Below are 18,856 nucleotides of genomic sequence, written 5' to 3' on the forward strand. Positions count from 1 at the left end.
TTTCCTGCGTTTTTTTCTTCTCAGAAATTCGTTTTCGTCTGTGGCTTCTGTTGCACTATGTGGGCGTATGTCACGTCGCTGAAAGCAGAATGCCCCCTTGGTCAAATTCCTCCCTTTAGAAATGCGATGAGAACACTTGCCTTAAGTCGTTCACTGCGATGGCGGTAAAAAAAAAAAGGGGGGGGGGGTAGCGTTTCAACGTACTTAAACCGATTAGACGTGCGAGCGAAAGCGTGTGTTTATCCTGCTTGGCTCATGATTTTGCTTTGCTATGTCGTCGCACATCTGGCTTCGATATTCGACTCGGGTTAACCTCTGATCGAAGTTAAGCTGATCTGATCTGTACGCGCTGTCGCGAGTTAGAAACCCGGTCGCGGCAGCATTTAAGTATTTTATTTATTTACTTATTACCTTGAGGTAAAGTATTTGAGAGCGACGTGCATACGTGTACAGTTATACACGACTCTTTTTATTTTTGAGACGAACTCACTCGTCAAGTGTAGCGCTTCTCTCCCTGTATTTGATAGCCACGAAAGAAGCCTTGTGATTTGATAAGCGACAGGAGACGTGTTAGAGCGGTTTGATCAAAGTCCGATTTCGTCACAGTAGTTGGAGGAGTTACCGAGAGGTAGGAAGGTGGAAAGCTGGTCTAACTGAATTGTATTAATGACCGTACTAGCGCGAAGGACGTGACGTGTCGTACTTCTTTCTGTCGTCCTCGTCCTTCGCGATGCTGCTGTTACGAAAAGTGGGAGACTATTACGCTTGCCAGTCGCGGCGTAACGTTTCAGTGATGCCAAGAGTCACTGCAACTCCCCTCCTCCTTCCACGGTAATCACTGGGAGTAGGCAGCTATGGTAGACACCGCTTCTGTAGTGGTTTCCATGTTAAGCACGTAACCATTTTTTCGGTTGCGCTGACAGCCTACTACTACAACGCCGACACTAAGCCCAAGGAACGAACCTTTAATATCTGTCGCTGTAAAATACGAAGCGTGATGGTGTATGATTGGCCGAGCATCAAGGGAGTGTTGGCTCCCCCGTGCATTTATTTGCAGTGCGCTTTCAGAGCAAAGAGGACAGGGGACGTTTTATAGAGGTACGTTGAAACGGTAACCTTGTCGAAAGGGCTGCATTATTGATATCTTCATCACTTTTTTTTTTTGATAAACTACGACGAACGCTGAAGTTGAATAAGTTGTTTGACGCTCTTCCACATTTACGACATCGCGCGGGATGCACGCACTAGGAATGGATCGTACTAATCCAGCATTGCTTCAGCGCCACCTTGGGGGAACAAAAGGAAATTACACAGTTGAACAAATTCGTCATCGTTTTATACGAACCCGTTTTATTATATTTCTGCTTTATTTACCTTCCGTGGTGTAATGAGGCCGTCACAGTGTTTGTAGCGGCCTGATATCTAACAGGAGAGTGAAAGCAGAGTGACTGACACTGTAAGAAACGCGCATCTCCAGGCCGGTGGCGTAATACAAACAGCAAGCCGGCTCGTTTACGTGTGGCCGCTTGCGTAAACGGCGTCCACGCGTGAGTCGGCGTAGGATCGACATGGCCAAGGACGCACGCTTTCGCGTGAATACCGCTTGTTGTGGTCGGTTCCCCTTTCTTCCTGAAGCGGTGGCCATCATTGCTTTACGATTTCTGTATACTCCGCCCCATGGCGCACAATACACGCTTTGATTTGGATGAAGCAACCGACGTGACGGCCTCGGCTTGACGGGTTGCGGGTCTCACGCTGTAGAAGCGCCGGCTCAGGCGTCTGCGCTTGCGTCAGGAAATCTGGTCCACAAAAACCTAAAACGAACTGCGTGGAGGCAGCAGCGTTCTTTGATCGGTTTCTGTGCGCATAACTTTTCCACAAAAGCTGTAGGGTGTTCGTATAGCTGGGCTGGTAAAACGTCTAAATGCTGGGATGCTAAGTATTACGAAAAAAAAAAAAAAAAGAAATTACGTGACGGTTACGAGTTCGTAACGCTAATGATAAATAGTGACATGTATATATATATATATATATATATATATATATATATATATATATATATATATATATATATATATATATATATATATATATATCTGAGTTGTAATAGTACTGGTTAGAGCGTCCGTATCGTATTCGGGAAGTGCTGGGTGTGTGATGGTGAGCTCGTAGTGGGGAGATGCATTTTTACCGATGTGTGCATACACTTCTTAACAGAAAGGTATAAGAATGGAGTAAAATGCCCTTTTATAAAAGCGACTGCGCGAGAGGACGGCTTACTTCCTTTTTACTCCCATGTAGGCGTATTCGTGTTTAGAGTGTTTGTAGGAACGTCTTCCTCACTTCTTTGTTTTCGTGTAGGCGGCCTGACTGTGTTCTAAACTGAACCGGTTCTGTGACACGAACATCCGTTCCCTTGTTTCCGAAGCGCATTCTCCATAGCCTGTCATTTGTCTTCAATTAGGGGGAAAAAATGCGGTGGTTTAGCTCTGGTTAAACCTGGAGTGACGCGATAGCTACAGCTGGCTGAGTGGAACTTGGTCACGTGATGAACCACGTGATTAGCCACGGCGCCGCGCCGCCGGCAGCTGCTCCGCACCACGAGACCACCCACGTGACAGCGTGGCGGCGCCGTCACGCTGAAGGCTCGAAATGCTACTGTAATGTAGCTATCGCTACAAAACATCTTGATACACAGGCGAAACGCAGGGCTCAGCTGGTAGTTGATATGCATTTCCTCCGATTCTCCATAGATGTCGCTGTATTCTGTGGAGGCCAACTTCTTTTATAGTTTTTTCCTTCATCATCGACAACTGACCGTGTATACGTACATATACTGTAAATAGTCGAACCTCGTTATAACGAAACGATTTATTACGAAATAATGGATATAGCGAAGGAATGACGATTTTCTTGGAAGTTCAGTCAACACGGGTTATAAAGGAGCTAGGGCTCTAAAGGAGTAATTACCGGGCTCCTTCAACTTCGTTATAACGAGGTTCAACTGTAGTTGTACGCTTGTAAAGACATGGACAATCTTCAGTGCTTTCCATGTGAGTTCTCCGCTATTTGTCTCCAATCTACAGTTTGCAGCGGGAACTCAAAAGTAGGTGCGACTATGGCCTGCAAGCCTTAAAATTCATTTCAAGAGTCACTGGCTGAGATTGTGTTTTGACTCATGAATCTTCAGTTTGCAGTATAGACGAGGCTGATTGAACACCCGTTAAAAAAAAAAAAGAAAAGAAAGGAAGAAATTGACACGGCGCTCCATCGTCCAAGTTGGTTTACTACGCGTTTGCTGTACAAAAGGGCTTATTCATTGCACGGTGCAGTACAGGAGATGTTAGAAGCTTTCGGGAGAATGAGCGAGAAGAGAGGGTGTGCTTACGAAACTATGCCTTTTCCCCAGCTTAAAACGACGAGAAACTACATCGTTACTAAACAGTCGGTCCCACTTAAGACACATTTTTGGTCACCGTGTCGTTGGTTGTAACGACGACAACATTATCCGTCGTCACAGCCGCAGCGTGCTACAGGTATTGCTGTCGCTAGATTGTAATCTCTGTCCCCAGGGCAGATTTTTGCCTGTTGTCACTATACAAAAGGTAAATTCCATATCATCTGAGTGACCCTCCGCTTTTCTTCTTCCCTCTGCTTCGCAGATATGTCCGAGGAGTCTGTGCTGGTGCAGCGGATCGCCGAGCTGCAGGAGCGTCTGCGGCACGCCGAGATGCTGAACCACCAGCGATGGGAGGACGTGCTGGCCTTGCAGCAGCACCTGGTGCCCCGAAACGGGAGTCTGGGTGACGGCACGATGCTGGACCTGCAGCTGCCCGCCATCTACAACTTCCTGCCCCACCTGACTGCGGGGCCGGACGCCGTCAAGCCCGCCCTCAAGGTCTCCAAGGGCCGCTCAGGAGGTACACCGTTCTTCACTTGTTCTGTATACGGTCGTCGGTGGGTGGCGCCCACGTGTTGTCGTGCTCGATTCTTCCTGTGTGGTGCGGGGGACTGTTTCGCTTCTGTCCTCGCATCACCGTCCCGACGTCTTCGCGAACGTTCTATAGAATAGCCGGACGAGGGTGCAATTGACTTGGGTCGTTTACTGCCTTTGGTGTTGGCGTGCCGCCACAACTGTCTACATCATATGCTATCATCAACATCAGCCTAACTACGTCCATTGCAGGATAAAAAGCATGTCCTGTTGACCTTCAGTTAACCCTATGTATGCAGAACATCATCATCAGGGGAGAGGCTTACTGCGGGCCAGTGGCCTCTCCCATATCCCTTTAATTACCCTGGTGCGCTTGCGCATATGTGTACTTCATACGTTGTCCTTCAGGGCCAGGAGGTTGAGGTGTGCACAGATCTTTAAAGGAGATTAAGGGGGTACGTGGAAATGAAGTTGAGGTTAAAACTTTCTTTTGTAGTCCAAGTGACCTCATGTCATCTCCCCACACGACTGACGACCGACCCTGGCTATTTTTTTCCTTTTTCGTTGCAATTAATTCTATGGCCTTGAGAGAGCATCGGTTCTCCGCGCCACACGGGATGTGCATGATGTCCATTTCCTCGTGATTTCAGCTGTGGTGTGATAAGCTCAAATCGGTTCTCAAATTCACGCTTCCACCTTCCTGTTCTACAATGTTAACTCTGTCATTCTCCTTTTCATAGCCCGCTGCGCTGTCGTCAAGTTAATTTCAAGCCTTTCTGTAGGCCTCCGCATATGGGCGGATTGTCTGTACTAATTGCTTGCGAATTTCGGAGGTGAGCGAAAAGAGCAACAAAACTGGATTACATAACCTTCTTCCCCTTTCGCTTTACGCAGCCCTCGCGGCAGTCTCTCGGGGAAGCTTTGTGACTGCGTCGTGTCGTGCTCATTACGTGACCGATTCACTTTTGCAGTGACCATGGTGCTCGGCGTGCCCACTGTGAAGAGAGATGTCCAAAGTTACCTGATGTCCACGCTACAGAACCTGATCAACAACATGAGCCCCGAAGAAAGGATGATATCACTCATCGTCGTGTTCATCGCAGAGGTGCGCGTGTCTTTCCGCTGCTCGGAGTCTATTTATGACCGCCAGCTGCTCGTGAGCTTGTCAGTTGTGTTTAAAGACCGAAGGTGGTGATTTGCACTAGTGCACGAATCCTGTCAATAAAGGGCCGGTTTAGTCAACTTTGTAGTTTATCTGAGAAGGCGCAACCTGTGTCAGTTGCGAATTAGTTACAATCAAGTGAAACCTGTAAAACCCAAGAGAATGAACTGAATTAGTTACATCCTCTGCACAGCTGTTGCCTCCATTAGAGATATAGCCGCCAGAGGAATAATACGCTCATATATGTGACGCTGAGCAAATTCCGAAGTTCACGGAGTCATCACGGATCGTGACATTGCTGTAACCTGCCCTGTCTGTTTTTTATTTATTTATTTTTCAGACAAATTTGAGTTACGTCATGAAGCAAGCCAAAGAAATCAAAGAAGAGTAAGTCTTCCGGTTAGCTTATTTTTAGCTGTGTAGCTTCCCAATGTCGCATTGGCGCAGAGCATTAAGCGCAGGAGTATTGCATCCTTCATTGCTGAAAAGCAGACACAGCAAACTTTAGGATCAGCAAGTCGCAGTATGTACTGTTGGAATCGGCTGCCCGCCTTTGAATATTTGCTGTTTTTTATTTATTTATGAAATGTGCCTTGAAGCATGATAGTGGTGAAATGGTTAATCGCAAACGTATGGGTGTTGTATAGTGTACAGAAAAAAAAAAAAAATGTACGGAGTTATTTTTCTAAAGTTGTCGTGCGGTAAGTTTGGTAGCAGCTGGCAGAGAGCCAGAACTATCAGCGGGACTAACCGAACCTCGTAACACTCAGGCGATGAAAATGGGCGATAAAATATCTGGATGCCCAGCATTCCTTCACACGCTGGCTCCTACGTCGCGGATTTGCAAAACACTGCAATATTTGTCGAGAAATACATAATTGCCGCATGCCAAAAGATTAGCAAATTAGATTAATTTCATTTTGCCTTGGAATGATCATGTTATGAACACACATTCGGGTGCATGCTATAAATCATTATAGTCGGATATAACTGAAGAGCGAAGCGGCTTCTACCCGTCGAAGGACCCCCTTCCAGCCAGTGGCGTCGGCTGATTCTCATGACCCTGCTGGCGCGTGACAATGCAAGGAGTGGCAAATTGTATACTGGTCGCGCCGCTTCCTGCATTATCAAGCTAGCATGGTCAGGAGGATCGGCCGACGCCACTGGCTGGAAGGGGGTCCTTCGACTGGGAAAAGCCGCTTTGTTCTTGAGTTGTAACCGACTCTAGCAAAGTTGATAACCGTTCCATGACATACATTTTAAGGGTTCCTTGAGTCCGCATATGGCTGCAGCTTGGTGAAAGACGAAATCTCTACCATATTTTGAATCTTTCTAGACCTGCCACGGTCAACTAATGGCTCCATCAGATGCACGTAGTACCAAATCGATGCCCCAAGTGCTACATTGTATATAATGACAAAAATTTTAGGATAGGAAAGGTCTGACAAAAGTTGTTTTTTATTTTGTCTCCTGACTTTACCGTGTCATCTGAGCAGGTTGAAAGAGCACGTCGAAAGCGGCCTGCTGGAGATCATCTCCCCGCCCCAGTCGTACTACCCGAACATGGACGAGCTTCCTGAGACTCTGGGGGACCCGCTGACGCGCGTCAAGTGAGTGACGGTGGCTTGATCATCGATGGCTCGCAAACGGAGCTGCGCATGCGTGAAACTGAACCTTTTACCGCTCTGAAACATGCTACAGGTGGAGGACGAAACAGACGCTGGACTTTGCGTATCTCATGATGTACGCGCAGAGCAGGGGAACGTTCTATGTGCAGGTGAGTGCGAACGTGAGACTGGTCGTCCCTGCATTTTTTTTTTTTTTTAGTGTACTGCTGTGCTTGCAGTGATGACAATCCACGTTTTCCTGAGTGCCAAATCTGCTGTGTAAATTTTTAGAGCATTTAAGGATCTCCGTAGAGGTCTTGTAGGTGATTATCTTCAAACTACGCAGTCATCGAATATCATTCTAAGGAATGCTAATTAAAGGGACCCTTAAATGATTGTGTTTGTCATATGCTAGTGCAAAAGATCTGTAGAGGTGGCCTTTGTGAGTATTCGAGTCAAATTTAAAGGGCCACAGAAAGGGCTGTTTGAGCTTGGCTTTAAAATGTTTGCACTATGTAGAGTACAGGCCACCGAGCGTCCATGCCACGTACGAGACCTCAAAAGCGAACAGGAAATCAGGAAATTTACAATACATTTTTAAAAATTCCCGCTTTCGAACCTCCTGACATCGCGCATTGCCGGGCTTTCGCGCGAAAACCTGGCATACGACGTCACGTCATGCAAGTGACGTCAGCAGCCGAGGGTTATCACTGGTTCACAGCGCCAATTCTTTCAGACGTCGCGCGCTACCGTGGCCGCGGCCACTCCGCGCGCCGCAGCCGGCGGAGGTAGGGGAAGGGCCGAGTGAGTGGTGGTGGTGGTGGTGGTTGCAGCTGAGTTATTCAGAGGGGGGGGGGGGGGGGGGGTACTAGTCTCGATGTATGTTGGCCGTGGCATCACTCTTAGCGACCAGAGGTGGGGAAGGGGATTGGGGTGGTGGGGGGGTGAAGGGGGAGAGGAGCGCCGCCGTTTTGGCATGCGAGAGGAGAGGGTAAGACGTGAAGACACGGAAGTTCAAATTTTGCCTGCATATAACTCTGCTTCCACAAAACACATTAAAGTAATTCTTGCTGGAGGATAATTATGAAGCAGCGTCTTTAAACATCCCAGACATATCGCAACTTTATTAAGAGCCCCTTTCTGGGTCCCTTTAAAAGCTCTGCGTGGACCCTATAATTCCTAATATTTTTTTTTAAATTTCTGCTCGCAGTAGCTTGCAATCGATTCGGGTGACACCTCACCGCGTGTTCTTAGCTGCCCTTACCCCAATGACATCAGTAGGCAATCTGGGCGAGCCTTCTAATTGGGTGTGTCCATGTGGCATAGGCAGTATGGGGTAGATGGGGCACAGAGGGGTGCAGTCCCGACCTATTTTCTTTAAGTTTTTTTTCTGGTATGTCGGCGTGTATGAGTTGAGGGGCTAGGAAGAGCGTGATTTTTACTTGCCAATGTGTTCAGTGTTAATGAAGCTAGCTTAAAAATTTCATGGTGTGGTGACGTGCACTGCGGTACCAATCGCTCGTGCGCTTTTCCTGACCCCAGTAAATATCGTTTCATGGTCCCTCTAAGCTAGGACTATTTTGTGCATCGTGTATTTAGTTCTGAATTTTTAAGTTTAGTACTGCAGACTACTTCCAGGGCACTTTGCTCAAGTTTTGATGCATTTTTTTTCCCTTTCAGAAGGCCACTTTCAAATTGGCCATTTGCATTTCCCGCCCTCTTCATCTTGTTTGTAATGTCATATTCATGGGATCGGTATCGCTTCTTTTTGAAGGGACACTGCGGACATCTCCAACCAATAGTTGTTCTCAGGAAAAATTGGCTATCTGGCTCTTTTCCGGTATGCTGACGTTTGCACAACAGCAAAAGACTCGTTTATGGTTGAGAACATCGAATTGAAAGATCTTCCCGCCAGGACTCGTGAAACTCGTGACATCCACACAGAGAAGAGATGGTTGCCGCACATTTGAAGTGAATGCCGTTGCAGCATAGCCTCCGGGATCCGGGAAAAAAAAAATCTGTGTCGACGCACGCATTTTAGCTGCGAAATCGGCCGGGGATGGCGATACCTGTATTTCATACAGGCCTTTACAGGCTGTGTCCTTTGAAGACTTGAAACCTAAACTACTTGAGAAGAAGTGACGCCATGAATGGAAAAGGCTTCTTGCAGTGAGCGAAGTAAAAAAACAGCAACAACGACAGTATTTCAGAAGAAAAATGCAAAAAAATTGCCACACTCATGGCAAGAACAGGGAGGGAGAAAAAAATTTGCAGTGTCCAAATTTAACTCACTAGCTGTGTGCACTTATAATTCACGCGATGTCTGGCCTGGTTCGCCGGCATCGTCAGATATTTTCTTCGTTGCCTCTCTTTGTAGGCTCTGGAGATCGAATAATAGGTCAAGTAGTGACCCATGGAGATTGTGCTACGACGTTCAGGAAGAAGTTAAATTCGCTCGAGTGGCTCCCTATAAGCCTCAAACTTTACTGCCACATGGAAATTCTCGTTTTATAGCCCTACGCGCTATGTAATACGTTCAAGTTAATGTGTGTGCGTTTCCACGTGCTGCTGTTCTCTCTCAAATCTACTACTTTTAAATGCGAGCAATGTATTTCTTCCATTTGTATACAGCCTACATATGCCACAAGGTGTCTATCGCTTGGAGCTTCACGCTGCTTAAACTGTATTTTTGGCAGTGGATATGTATCTGCATCTAATCCATTACAATCACGGTTGCTGCACGAGACTTCGGGAAACGGGATGATGCAGGGTCAATATTTGGCTCATAAGCGAGCCGTAGTAGCGTCTCCACCGTTATGCGCGGAATTCCAGTGGACAAGTTTACCCTGCAGGCAGCACTGCTGCCAGGAAATGACCGAAATAGAACTACCGTTTCCATGCTCGTACTGCGTCTAGTACTGTTTTTAGTTCCTAAATTAAAAAGCGGAAGGAAAAAAACTGCAGGCCCTCAGCTGCATTATCATTGTTTTCTTATATGCGCTGCTCTTGCAGTCTGCATGGCCCCTACAAAGCGGCTTCGCCGTACGGCTCCCGACCGTTGCGGGAAGTCTCACCGCTTCCGGTGTCCGCGCAAATGCTGTACCACGAGAAATCATTCGAGCTTTGAACCAATGCGCAGCATCCTCTAAGCATGCATCTCTGGCCCATCAACTTGTTTCACAGCTCCCAAGTATGGAGCTAAATCTTTCCTGATGTGCTGTCTCGGCTGGCATGAACTTTCATTGTTGGCCTGTGATTGCTGCATTACCGACATACTATGGTCACTTAGCGACCATGGCGTTCTGCTTCTGAGCAATTGGTCGCGGATTCTTTGCCATTTATGGTGGTCGGATTTCAGTTGAGCCGAAATTTGATAACACGTTTATAACCGAGACTCTGGTGCTCATCAAAGAACACAAAGCAGTCAAAAGTTACCTGAAGCCATAAACTACAGCAACCGTCATAGCTAAAGTTTAGCTCTAGCCCCAGTTAGCTCTTCCTTGTGCCAGCCACAACTTCTATATGTTGGCAGATTTTCAAGCATTGTCACTCCATCTGATTCCCTGCCATTTTCAACCACATTTCTTTTTCTTGGTATTCAATTTGTCATTATAATATGGCCCAGGCTATTTGTTACTGTACTTTTCATGTGCTACACAAGGCCAGACCGTCATTTGAATTTCAATTAGAGTATCATTGACCTTCTTTTGTTCTCTGATTCATGCCGCTTTCTTTCTGTGCTCTAATTATAAATAGCATTTCGTGAGCTCAAGTGGCTGAGTGGCTTCAACTGTGTGATTGCATTTGTCCTCCCTCCTGCAGCTAGAGGACGACATTCTCAGCAAGCCTGGCTATATCACCAAGATGAGGGATGCTGCATATCTACAAGTAGCCCGCAAGAAGCGCTGGATGATTCTCGACTTCTGCCAGTTAGGTTTCATCGGTGAGTTGGATGGCACTCCACTAAGTTTTACTTGTGTTCAGGAGCATTTTTTTTCTCATTGTTTGTGTCTGTGTTCATAGTGAAGTGAGGCATAAACTACAATTAGTGGGAGATACCTTCAAAACATTTATGCCACGAAACTTTTTTGCCTTGGTTGTGATCCTGGGAGCATGCAGGTCTATGTCCTCATGCTATCACTACCTCACCTAGAGGTAGCCTGGTTGGTTCTACTGTTTACAACTTGTAGGAAGTTTTATATTTTTTATCTATTTATTTACTAATACCTCTCACGCCTACAGGGAAGCATTGTGTAAAGGGGGTGCAATATAGATATATATGTAACAGGGCATAGAAAAGCAACAGCAAATCTAAGCAACAAAAACAAGAACAGTTCAAATAATTGATCACAAAATATTATGGGTGAGCGAATATTCAAAACAACGAGTAGTTTGTGAATAGTTTTTCCGACTCGATTCGATTCCCACCACACTTTCACTATTTGAACCTCCTAAACATTATGAAATTACGAATTTCCTGTTCATCTATATTCGTGGTGAAACATTGCGACATTTCAAAACAGCAGTACTTTGCACTTGTCACATTGCGTTAAATCGCTCTTTCCTCATAGATTCTACTGCTAGTACGCAGCAACAAAAGCCCATGTATGGTAATGCTAGGCCTGTGCTGATGGCCGTCGAGAGCTGCCGCACAGCGGCCGCTGCGCGCTTGCAGGTCAGGAAACGGAGTGCAGCGCCACGCAGCTAATCATTGCATTGTGCCACGATACAGTCGACAGATGGCTGCAAACCTGCCTGACCGCGATCCTCTCGTTTTATGTAAGAAACGCGTCCCACACTGAAGCAGCCCGGCTTGAGAAGGAAGCTGTGGAATTGTGGCCTGCGTGTGATGCTGCAGTCGTTTCGCGTGATCTCTCTTTTCTTAAGCTCGAATATGGCGTCTGCTTATCGTAGGACACAGAGGAACAAGGAAAAGCACACGACAGAAACATCGGGCTCGAAGCCAGCCTAAGCAACTGCACCGCGTACCGCGCGGCCCGCACGCTGGGGCACCGAATGGCGTGGTTTTGTTTTTGCCCCTTCGCGACAGCGTCTGGCCCTATCCATGGACTTGTAGTTCGGCGAATTGTGCACGCGAGGGCTATACTCACTATGCATTGTCATGAGCACTGCATTTGAGGCGCAATTCCTAGACTGGTGCTTGTCCTGTAGGCGTAGCAAGGGGGTTGGGAAACATTATCCCGCTCGTGTTGCAATTCAGGTTGCTGCTCTTGTGTCCGTTTCGCAAGCAGTCTTGTTGTATTTCACCAGCACCGTCTTGCACCTTGACATCACTCCTCTGACAGCCTTACAATGCTTCATGACTGCTTCCAGCAAGCTCCTTTGTCATGCGTGCAATAGGTCAAACTGTGATATCAGACTTTTTTCCCTCTGAATGCAATTGTTATCCAAGGAACTGTAATCAAGGTACAAGATATTTTATTACTATTACTACTATGGTTCCCCCTTCCTTATTTAATGCCTGGTAGGTTTTAAAAGAATAGTAAATAATATGTTTCTTTTCATAGTTGTGTTTTGTAGGAATGCATCGGCCCTTAATTTCAGCTACCTGTAGTGATATTCGTATTCGCTTCGTATCCGCTTTGTAATAAAAAATTTGGTATTCACGTGCTTCTACAAAATATCACCAGTGACACAAAAGCCTTGGAGAAAGAACTATGCATTATGGAGCACAGCAAGTAAAACAAACAAACCAACAAACAAATACACACTTAAAATTAGCTGGGCAGAAAAGCTCAAGCATGTTTACAGGAATGCAAAAGCGAACAGGCAAATAAGCACAATGGAAATGAAAAAAAAAAAAATTACATGACTCATGGGCACAGAAGTGAACATGCCAGTTAATTGTTATCAACAAAATGTTTGACTAGAGGTCCGTGTCATGGTAGCGCCGTGAGGTGATGCTGTTTGACACTTTGCTTCAAAGTCCTACAGCATGTGGGAGCAAAGAGAAATTAAAAGGCATGAGTACAGTCGTCCACACACCTGTCTAGAGTGCTCAAATGGCAAACCAGGGGGTACACTAGTATCATTTATGTGTGGCATAGGGCTGAAAACAACAAAACATAGTGCATGCACATTCTCATATCTCTTGTTCAATTCCTCATGCCTTTAAAAACTACACTGTGTTCGCCATGCAACGGCGATTGTTTTAAATAAACAACAGAGCGCACTGTTAGTCTCTAGACAAGTGCGTGGACAACGGTACTGCTATAAATGCGGATGTACTAGTCCGTATGTGAATTCAGTGTGCAAGCATTTCATTTTTCACTTTGGTTTTGGTATTTGGATCCATTGCACATGAATGGAAGTTGATGGAGACGGCGACATGCAAAGTACGGCATGAAAGATATTCAGTTTAGCATGTAGGATGTTCAGCTGCGGCAGTAGTCAGCAGGTAACGCACCGGACTCGCATTGCAGCGAAGGTGCAGTCGTCTAGTGCAGTGACCAATAAAGTGGCTCTGTTCACACTGCCCCTGATTCGAAACCAACTTGCGGCTTTGAAGTGCTTTATTTTAGCTGATTTTAGCTCTCAGGCTTCCTCCCTAGACAAGACGGCTTTTTTGCTAGCGAGGTACTTACTGCTAGTGTACTAAAATAAACTAGAGTAATAATAGGGGTGCACAAATTATTATGCGAGTAAATACGGTAATCTGTTCTTATTAATTTCATCCCTGACTCTGACTTCATGAAACCGGTAGAGCAGCCACCCATTTGCTACAAATGTAGCTAAGCCACTTTCTTATGGCATTGGAGGTTATTTGTTTAAAATCAATAAAATAAGATTGTTGCAATAAACATAATTGAGTATGTGACAGGTGTTATGTTGGCCCAAACAACCTGAGGTTGTCCTAAGCTTACTCAACAGCACTATCAATGGCAGGAACACATCTGGGTGGTTGTGGTGATCTTCTAGCCTGGCGTACGAGGGACTGAACTGAACAAGGCTGTAGCAACCTTCTCATTGAAATTCGTAACTATGTTGTTCTGTGGAGCTTTCAAGCTCACATTTAATGTGAGTGCAAGTGGTGGAGTCAAATCTGTGGCCTGCAGTACAAGAATACGATGACATTGCTTTATAGGTGTACCACAAAGGAGTATGGATATTAGGTTTCAGGTAGTATGTACCAATTAAGTCAGATGAAATGCAGCCAAGTTACCCCACATGACACCATGTGGCGCTTAACTTCTTACTGCTGTACATTTTTGCCTTGCATTGCTAAGCTGTCTATTGCAAATTAATTCATGCCTACACTTACCTTAATGGATAGAAAAAATTTCCTCTTTGTTATCTTTTCTAGGAAAGCTGTTCAAGTGTGTAGACCTGTCGAAGTTCGTGGCCTTTTTCCTAATATTCTACAACGACAAGCCTGTTGATTGGCTTCTTGATAACATGGTCGCCACTATGATGTGCCGTAATGACCAGGACCACGTGAGTAGTTTGTGCCTGTTTGCTTGCTGTGGCATTATTAGGAAGGCCAGCTGCATACCTTTCATTTTGCCAGCACAGAGGTAGTTGTCATTTGTGCGTGCCACTTCATTCAGGAACTTCATTGTCTTTAAAGGTCTTGCATCTTCTGTCTGCTTGTGCAGTTGCAGCTGAAACATTTTTTTTAATGCACCCATTTCATTGGCAGCGGGCAGAAGTCCTAAAAGAGAAGAAATGATAGGCATCCTTTACTCTCATTATTATTTTTCATTAACCTGTTTGCTTCCGAAGATGGCGATTCGCTGCCATCACTTTAAAATAATCACTTTGAATACGCATAAACAGATGGTGCCACATGCTTGACTGCTAGTTTTTGTATAGTAGTTTCTATTCTAGATCACACTAGTTTCTCACTAGTTTCAAAAATGTATTGCAGGAATAAAACTATTTTCTCGCTGGTTCTTTAGAACATGACCATGGCATCATGGGAAGACTGAAGTTTCAGGGGCACTAGATTCATGCGCTGCTTTTTGGCAGTGAGGGGGATGTGGTGTGCAAATAGCCTAATTTTAACTGATATTGAAAGCAGTGAGTGTGATTTGATCCACAAGGTGAGGATTAGGACTTGGACTGGCACTTCAGGTGGAGTTTGAGCCCTGTTTGCGAGGGAATATTTGTCAATGTAACATACTTGGTTGTTTCTATCGGTTACATATTCCACCAAAAAGCGACAGAAAAAGAATGTGCTACACCTGAGAGGAAAGTTTATCTTGTCGAAAAGACCGTTGGACCACATGCACATGGCCCCAGCACAACAGAACACCAGAAGCCAACTGTTACTCCATCGTAAATGCACACAGAGGCGTGTCAATGGTACTGTCTTGATCACCAAATACCTCCTGATGACTGCATAGCAGAAAGTATATTACACAAAAATTGTTGCTGTGCAAAGCTTAAGAGAAAACAGTGAAAGATGCAGTGTGACAAGGGCCACTTCGTACTTCGTACACCTGACTGCCTCAAGAATTTTCATGAACATGAAAATTTTACTTTCTCTAGTTTGCAATTGTTTTGAGAGCCGAATAGAAACAAAAAGCTTCTAAGTGACCTTAGTTGCATCGTTTCAATGCATTAGAATGTTCTGTTGCTGTTGATTCTTTTGTTGCAGATTAAATTTCACATATGCATTTGCTTATATTGGTTTAATATGTCTTTACTTTCATTTTTACAACACAGTCTATCATTTCTCTCGATCATGCACACACTGATTGCTCATTTTCTAGTGGTGGTATACTTAGGTTCTCTATATTCAAGGTTGACGCACTAATGTTTGTTATATCCAAGATGGCATACTTAGGTTCGTTTTATATCCGAGGTTAACAGCATAAGGTTTGTTATATTCGAGATGGCATACTAAGGTTCTTTATATTTGAGGCGGTATATTAAAGTATATTTTTGTAATGCTAACGCATTATTAAAAATTTCCCACATGCAACGTTTTCAGCGCAAGTTATTGCTAATGGGTGAGGTGAGTTTCCAGATTCATCACAGAGGATCATGGGAAAGTCGTATGCTACCGCTACTTCCGGTTACAAATTTCTCCTCCTGCCCACTTGTTTCACGGCAGTCGCCGTGTTAATATCTATTTTTACACTAATCTATTTGATCTGCAATACCGCTGATTATATTGCACCATCGCAAGGTCAACGCGGTATTGACTTTGCTGTGCTTCTAGTGTGTTTTCACACGAAATTCAACCAAAATAATGTAAATGATAAGAGGCTTTGTATGCGTACGCAGTGCAATGTGTTGAGACGCGCTGTGAGCACAGTGGCATGTATGGATGCTTTGCTAGCCCACTGGCAGCTTTTACATGCTGTGAGGAAAATATATCTATCATCTGCTAAACCGTGCATGTTTCAGCCCTCCGTTGCCTTCGTAGTGCGGCGGAAAAAAAAAAAAAAAACCGAAGTGTTAAACTAGTTCAGGCGCACATGCAACCAACTGCCATGCATACGTAAAACAGCCAGCCTATGCTGGCATATTATAACCATGACAAAACTCTCTTACCTTTCGCTATTGTAAATTTCTGCACTCAGGACACATTCATATGGAGCACGCGCTGATAATACGGTGGTGCTGTGCAATAAGCGATGTTAGCACAAATAAGTGAATAAACGATTCACGCATGCACGGCAATTGCAATGCAAGAGGCAATGTGTGGAAGAAATTTTGAACCAGAAGTAGCTGTAGACGAATTTCCCATGGTTCTTTGCATTCACTTCGGAAACATAACTAACTCATTCCTACCAGCAACCCAGATTGTGCTGTGCCTTCATGAATGGAACACTGGAAGCGAATGGGTTAAAAAATGCAAGCGAAAGAAGGGAATGCATTTAAGAAAGTATTCAATGGACTCAAGTGGGCAATAGACATTGCATGATGGGAAAAAATGTTGGCACTGCAGACTAATAATAAATCAGTAGAGAGTTACTATAGGTATACTGCAATACTAAGATGTAAGAAAGCAGCACACATTAAAACTGAATTACCTCGAAAAAGGAAATAAAAGACAGCAAAGCACATAGGACATAAGAAAAACTTTAATACTGGAATAAACTGGAATAAACGTCTCCCTTGAAGTCTTCCCTTACAATACATTTACCTCTCTATCAAGAAATTTTGAGCGTCAAGAGCTATCAACGTGTAACAGTTTTCAAAAAACAAGCAGACCACTCAAGTCGTTACGTTTTTTCATTCTTCAAGAAAAGAATTTCTGCACTAAAAATTGGCAGTGGCTTAACTTGGCTAACCCTGGAATTCAGCGAAAAGTAAGGACGCTTGCTAAGCGTCTCAGGCTCGTCCATGGCAGCTCCGCTACATGCTCGCGACAGCCGTTCTATACATACCCACACGGCCAGGTGGCCATGACGTGGTATCACATTGTCTTATGACATCCCCATCAGATGTCATCACGTGGCTTCACATCAACCCATCAGATGTTCTTGAGGTCAAAGGCCATCCCAAAGGTTGCCCAATGTCAAATGTCAACTAAAGGTCATGGATCAAGGGTTCGACACCATAACTGTACCACATATAGTCATACACGGCTAATGTGGTTGGGCTGAAAGTCGTTCAAGGTCTTTCTTTGGCCTACGCAACGACTGCTTTACCTAGTGTAGTGATGCTTTCGCTTCAATAATTAGAGGGATAGCATATTTGTGACCCCGTGTTCTACCGAACATTTTTTTTTTTTCCAGCCTTATGACTACTGCTGGGGGCATGTAGCTATGTAGCTTAAAGCAGTACTTTGTTTTAATTATAGTCGAATGCAACTCGAGAACAAAGCTAATGATAGAGTAGAAGGATAGGCTAGTTCGTCCTGGTAATTTAGGTGCATTTTTTCAGAGCAAAATTGGACAGGACAAAGCAAAGAGACATCCGCAGGACTAACACTTTCTGAAACTTGTCTTGCATGTGCCTCTTTGCTACATCCTGTCTAATTTCACGGCGAAAAAAATGCATTCGAATTAACAAAGGTGCAGATTCTCCTCAAAGGTAGGCTGCCGTGGTGGTTCAGTTGCTATGGCACTCTGCTGCTGACCCAAAAGACACGGATTCTATTCCGGCCGCGACGATTGAATTTCGATCAAGCCGAAACTTTAGAGGCCCACGTACTGTATGATGTCAGTGCACATTAAAGAGCCCCAGGTGGTCGAAATTTCCGGAGCCCTTCACTACAGCGTCCCTCATATTGTGAGTTGGTTTGGGACTTTAAACTCCCATAAACAATAAACCAATCCTCAAAGGACGTCCCCTCCACCAATGGCGTCGCCCGATTGCCATGATGATGCAATTAACCTGGTTAATCCGCGATTAATCCCCATACAGCTGTCGGCTCTCTGTGATGTCATGCTAGAAAGTGCAAGAGAATTAACCACAACTTCATCACAATCGGCCAACGCCATTGTCTGGAAGATCTTCTTTTTGGGTGAATTTGTTGCTTCGCTCTCGAGTTCTGTCGTACCATGGCTTTTCTACCTCTTCCCTCTGTTGCACAACTGGAATTCAACAGTACATGTATTTTAGACAAACCTTTTCCTGCATTGTGCAGCCCTTGGATTTTGTGTTTCTTCGTTCTTTCTACAGAAACAATGCAGGAAGAGGGTAGATACTATCTGGATTCACTACAAGCCATCACTGTTCCAGCATGTAGGAATGCACTCGTCCCTGAAAGGAAAAGTGCAGAAATTGAAGGTAGGTCATTTAATGGCAGCTGTCTACATACAAGAGAGGAGCTCGATTTGCACAAAAACTGTGAACGCACTTGGTACATCTGAAGCAGCCCTTTGTGCATTACACATCTTGAAGGCTGCAGAGTGATTTCATGCCAAATGTCCAAGATGTGACCCTTGAACATCACCAATTTTTTTAAAAAGAACGAGAAAAGTCAGTCCTGTTAGACTTACCCTGAAACATTTGTTAGCACTGTTTAAAATTTCTCAAGTCATGAAAAACTAGGTATTGTTTCATTTATAGCTACGAATACTGGTTTCTGGTTAGTAATATATGCAAAGCTTTTATGTCTCAGTTTATTGCCGTTGATCTCGCACTTAAGACTCAGTTTCATGTAACTAACTGTTATTTTATATTCCCAATTGAGTGAAAATTCAAGAAACATGATATTTTCAAAAACGCTTT

The 18,856-nt window shown here is 44.7% G+C and overlaps 1 protein-coding gene across 1 annotated transcript in view; it reads left to right on the top strand.

The window, feature by feature from the left end:
* Positions 1–18,856, top strand: part of LOC144128930 (alpha-1,3-mannosyl-glycoprotein 4-beta-N-acetylglucosaminyltransferase B-like) — a 147,023-nt gene that overhangs the window by 116,754 nt on the left and 11,413 nt on the right. Inside the window, exons 2-9 of the mRNA XM_077662734.1 lie at positions 3,663–3,920; positions 4,906–5,039; positions 5,437–5,483; positions 6,593–6,706; positions 6,798–6,873; positions 10,526–10,646; positions 14,028–14,158; positions 18,305–18,412. Of these exons, the coding sequence (XP_077518860.1) occupies positions 3,663–3,920; positions 4,906–5,039; positions 5,437–5,483; positions 6,593–6,706; positions 6,798–6,873; positions 10,526–10,646; positions 14,028–14,158; positions 18,305–18,412 (989 nt within the window). The remainder of the gene's footprint in view (positions 1–3,662; positions 3,921–4,905; positions 5,040–5,436; positions 5,484–6,592; positions 6,707–6,797; positions 6,874–10,525; positions 10,647–14,027; positions 14,159–18,304; positions 18,413–18,856) is intronic.

The sequence above is a fragment of the Amblyomma americanum genome, chromosome 4, assembly GCF_052857255.1.
Source record: "Amblyomma americanum isolate KBUSLIRL-KWMA chromosome 4, ASM5285725v1, whole genome shotgun sequence".
Taxonomy (NCBI): domain Eukaryota; kingdom Metazoa; phylum Arthropoda; class Arachnida; order Ixodida; family Ixodidae; genus Amblyomma; species Amblyomma americanum.